This window comes from Syzygium oleosum, unplaced genomic scaffold (genome assembly GCF_021117445.2).
Source record: "Syzygium oleosum isolate NSW1041296 unplaced genomic scaffold, Sole_v2.1 Sole_v2.16, whole genome shotgun sequence".
NCBI classification, from domain to species: domain Eukaryota; kingdom Viridiplantae; phylum Streptophyta; class Magnoliopsida; order Myrtales; family Myrtaceae; genus Syzygium; species Syzygium oleosum.
Window position 1 is genome coordinate 6768328 of NW_026607500.1, and position 5357 is coordinate 6773684.

Genomic DNA, 5357 nt, shown 5'->3' on the forward strand with positions numbered 1-5357 from the left:
AGCTAATTAGGACTCAATATTGCAAAGAGATATCTTCTATACAAAAGCAATAGAGGACATATCGCAATGTCGTAAAAGCATTTATACAGCTAAGCCCCCTTTGTGCAAGGCTTACTTTGCTGATGTTCAACTTAAAAATCATTGGAAGGGATAAAACGAAAATAAATCAAAGGAAAACAATCCAAAGGTCCACCACTTAAGACATACATGTTTACTGTCAGAAATCTTCTTACTTTCGAACCGCATAGATCGGGCGGTGGCGGCCCAGACACAGTATGCAATCAACATTGTAGGAAATGCAAAATAGACGAAGAGGAAACGAAACCTACCTCTTGCAGCATAAATCATTGCCAATTCCTGAAACCGAATATCATAACAGATGCCTATACCAATACGTCCAACGTCTGCATAGAGCCAAAAAGAAAAGAAAAGAAAAGAAAACAACTCAAACAACAGATAGACCAGAAGACTCATGCAACTAAATGTTCCATACATAGTTACTTAAGGAAAGAAAAGTTACCTTGCGGTGCTTGGCTTTCAGAACTCCAATGGAACCAAAAACACAGCAAGCGTTGTACAATCGATCACCACATCTTTCTGGGATTGAACTGCCCACTATGGTAACCTTCAAGGCCTTAGCAGCTTCAGATAACATAGCAGTTGAAGGAGATGAACCTCCATCAATGTCCTCAGCATAAACAGGGAAGCTATCATTTGAATAGGGACTGTTCCATATTTCCTGGCACAGAGTCAACAAAACCATGAGGCAAGCTGCGTGATTTTTCCCTCCTTTTATAGAACGGTGCAGGCTGCAAATATGGCTGATTTTACTGGAAGCCAAAGCTTACAGTATAAAAACATAGCAATTACATAAGCATCAATAAGAACTTAGCCACAGAAAGTCACCCAAAACTGATGAAACAAACACGTGCCCGCTCAAGATGCTTTTATCCATTCTTTCTTCTAGTGCACGCCTTCACAAAAGGGCATTTGATAAGGTATACAAAGTTCTTGTAAGCGGTACGGCGGCGAGCGGCGGCTAAAGGGCGGTCCGGGTGGTGGTGGTGAGCGGCGGCGCCGGCGTGACTTCACGGTGGAAGATGAAGAAGTTCACGGTGGGGGAAAATTTCACGGGGGAGAGAGAGAACCGAATGGGGGAATGAGAGAGAGGAGAGAGAGAGAGAGTCTACGGTGGGGGGGGGGGGGAACTCACGGCAAGGGGAAGAGAGAGGAATGAGGAGAGAGAGAGTCTTATCTAGACTTAAATAGGAACTTTGACCTAAAAATATCTAAAGCAAAGATGACCAAAATGCCCCTTGCCCAAAACTAACCTTTTATAAATCCTTAAGGGCAAAATCGTCACTTTCTCCATTTCTCGTCGAAATCGAATTTTTCCGAAGAATTTGAGCGCACCAAAAATTGACACGTGTCACGTGCAACGTCGTCCTAACATTCCGGCGTGACTTCCTAATTTTCTGGTGTCCAATTTGGGCAAAAATTCAATAATTAAATTCTATTAAACGCATCTCGAGCGTTTCTCGAGCTAACGGGCGGCTTGCTGGGGAAATTCGCTAAATCGACTTATGACTGATACTAAATCGAGTCATGTGCAAGTCCGTTTGGTGCGTGATGACCTCGGTTGTCATTAAAATCGCGAAGATCAATCACTTGATCCGAGGGGTACGATCGTTCGGTATAATTTCAGAATCATTCGTGAAGTCGTTTCGTGGTCCAACGGAATCACCCGCGATCCACTACTAGGACAGTGGCGAACTGACCCCTAACTATCCTTGGACCGACCAACAGTGGCTCAAAATATCACTTACGCGATTTAATGGTCGAAATCCATTCACGATCGAATTTTCTTTAGTCGCGCGAATTTAATTCCCCTATTAGCCTTTCCCTAATGGTTAGCATTCCCAGGAATGATCAGTACCGGGCGAGAACTTACTACGAGCACATTTCATAAAACTCAGTTATTTCATAATTTTCAATTGGCGGAAATTTCGGAATGTCACACGAGCGATTGATGATCTTTGCCAGAAACGGCAAAAACTATTAATCCTATCTCCAAGCCAATGACAAATTTCATAAAGCATGCCAGAAGCTCAAGTTGCAAATTAAATGTCCAAAAGGACATGCCAATTGTGAATGTTCCACCAAGAAGTAAAAGTCAAAAGATCAAGTTCAAATCTTCTAATAAGAAAAGGTATAGATTTCTTCACAAATCAAACTTTCCCAAGAAGAAGAAGAAAGGAAACAAATGATTTATCTGTGGTCAAAAAGGACATTTTGCAAAAATATGTCCTAGGGAAACCAAGAAAAACAAGCACATCAATATGATCCAAAAGCTTAAAAGTACAACAGGTACTTCTCATGAAGATGATGATCTTGAATCAATCTTCTTCCTTGAAGATGAACCATCAGAGAATACCATTTGTGCTATTGAAACTTTTGACAGTGAAGATGGTCAGTCCTCTAGTGACACTGATGGTTTGTACTTCGTTAATATAGAACTTCCATCCAATTCTACGGACCAATACAATGAAATTATCCCTACCAATCCAAATCAAGAAGAAGCCGATAAGAGTTTCAAAATCACTCCATCCCATTGTCTGTATCTGCCCATATACATCATACCCACCAAGTACGATACGTCTATTCAGGTTATTGCACTTATTGACACAAGAGCTAGTGCATATATCCTAGATCCTAAAATTCTCCCTATTGAATTTTGGGAACCACATGTTAGGCACTTTTAGTCTACATCTGAAATAGGATTTTCTACAAAAGTAAGGAACAAGCCTTTAAGGATATAATTCTTTCCCAGTGTTCCATTACTACCAAAATTATTGGTTCCTCATACCCAAACCGAGACCTCATTGATGGTTGGGACTTTCTTACCCAATTACCCACGCTGCGGATACTTTCTCATGGTCTTTGCTTTAAAGACTAATTCAAGGAGTTTGTCGACATCAAAAGGATATACTCCCTGCTACCAACATAAGTAGATCCAATTTTGCAAAAATTACTAAGTGCATGTGCATAAACAAATTCAGAATTCTTGGAAAAATGCTTCAACCAATTATGAGAAAACTTTGACTTGTTTGTCCATTTGCCTTTTAAGAAGATTGAAGATATCAATCCAACAAAGGCAACCCATTCAGGGATGAACTCTGAAGATGCAACTTTAGCTCTTCAAGAATGCCAACTGTTATTCCAACAAGGATTAATTGAGCCCTCTCATTTTCAATGGGCATGTGAAGCTTTTTACGTTAACAAAAGAGCTTACCAGAATTGAGGAAAAACGAGATTGGTGATAAATTATCAACCTCTTAATCATTTTCTGCAAGATGACAAGTTTCCCTTGCCAAACAAAACAGCCTTGTTTGCATCCCTATCAAATGCAAAGATCTATTCCAAATTTGATCTTGAGGCAAGATTTTGGAAACTTGGCATCCACCCAGAAGATTGCCACAAAACAGGTTTTGCATTCCAAACTAGCATTACCAGTGGAAGGTACTTCATTTTGGCCTCAAACTGCACGTTCTCTTTTTGAGAAAGCCATGTGTAAGATATTTTAGCCAATTAGTGCTAGTTTGCAAATCTACGTTGATGATATTCTCTTATTAGTCCTGATGAAGAATCTCACTGTAAGATACTCGCCTAGTTTGCTAATATTATGAAGCAATATGGAATCATGCTTTCACAAGAGAAAACGGTGATAGCTTAAAAGGAAATTGAGTTCCTTGGCATACATCTCGAGAATGGTTCTAACTATCCCGCTGATCACATTGTAAAAGATTTGTTGAAGTTTCCCGACGAGAACCTTTCTCATAGACAAGTAAAATAGTTTCAAGGGAATTGTGAACTACCTAAGTGAATTTGTATCCAAAATCTCAAAGTTCATGCATCCCCTATAGAAGATGCTTAAGAAGAATCCTCCTCCGAGAAAATCTCAAACAATTGCAGTCAAGATACGCAAAGAAAAATTTTAACATTTGCCTCCATTACAAATTCCTTCCGATGGCAAGAGGATTCTTCAAACAGATGACAGTGATAAATATTGAGCATCAATCCTCTTAGCAGAAATGAAAAAAGGGCGAATATGCAGATTCAAGAGTGGGAGATTCACAAATGCTGAAATGCATTATCATTCCACTTTGAGGAAATCTTAGCAGTCAAGTATATAACTAAAATAATTTTCTTATCGGCTATCATTTTCTCGTAGAGATGGATATGTCTTCCTTCAACCAAATGATAAAGTTTTTTTTTTTTTGGTCAAAACCAAATGATGAAGTTTAAGTAGAAGCAAGTGCCCCATCCCCAATTGCTCAGATTGGTGAATGGTTTTCAAAACACCCATTTGAATCCAAGCATATCAAGGGTGATAAAAATGTCCTTGCAGATCTTCTATCCAGACCCAAAGAAGATTCTTCATTGTTTATGTATGTTTTTAGAAGTTTAAATGGCAGTTTTTAAACACGAGACATGGAGTCCAAATTTCTAAGAAGGATGTATCCTCGTGAAGTCCCATACTTGATCATGACTAATAGTCTTTTTGATAATCTCAAATACCTTATGTGGGAAGATTTGTACAAGATTTTAAGAAAATATGGTGGATTAAATCTTCGGCTAAGCGACATGCATCCGGGTTATCTATTCATTCATCCCATGTCTTTTTCTTCTGAAGATGAGTTCCCGAAAGAATTCAAATGGTTTTACTGGCATGTTTTTAATTGTCATACAGTAGCCATTGTGGTTCTAATAGTCAAGATGTCTGGAATCATCAGCCAAGCTCTTAGAGAATTTGGCAGAGAAAAATACATCCATTTTGATGAAATGCTTCGCTGGTTCTAGACATTAAGAGCATGGAAAACCTTATTCACAAAATAGCTAAGAACATGTAGACCTCAAACCCAGAATTGCACACAATTATTTTCTTTTATAGGCAGTTCATAAAACTAGATAGTACTCTCTCCAGGTACACTACAAATGTAGGCGTCACAAATTATAAAGCTCAATCCATGTACAAGACCCTTCCATGTTGTAAAGGAGCTTTACCACGAGACTACTGTGAAATACAACGAGTCCTATGTGAAACCAACCTCATCATTCCACTAGGAGTGTGGCCAAAAGATGACTTAGATATACCATGAGATTATCTTAGATATACCATGAGATCATTCGTGGGACTAAATCAGGACAATGCCCTCGACTGATTCTGCTCTAGCAGAATTCATACAAAACAATCCAGAACAGCCATCTTCATCCCAGGATCCATGGACTAGTCCACTTTCTCAAGATTTTTTTTATTATGGGTAAACACTTATGTCAGCCTCCATGAATATGGACAA

At 39.1% G+C, this 5357-nt stretch overlaps 1 protein-coding gene across 1 annotated transcript; it reads right to left on the minus strand.

Moving 5' to 3' along the window:
* Positions 1-274: 274 nt before the first annotated feature.
* On the minus strand, positions 275-819 carry LOC130140188 (omega-amidase, chloroplastic-like). Its single transcript, XM_056318914.1, has 2 exons — positions 521-819; positions 275-404 (listed from the first exon to the last, which is right to left on the minus strand). The coding sequence occupies exons 1-2, from the start codon at positions 761-763 to the stop codon at positions 384-386; spliced, it is 264 nt and encodes an 87-aa protein (XP_056174889.1). The 5' UTR covers positions 764-819; the 3' UTR covers positions 275-383.
* Positions 820-5357: the final 4538 nt, after the last annotated feature.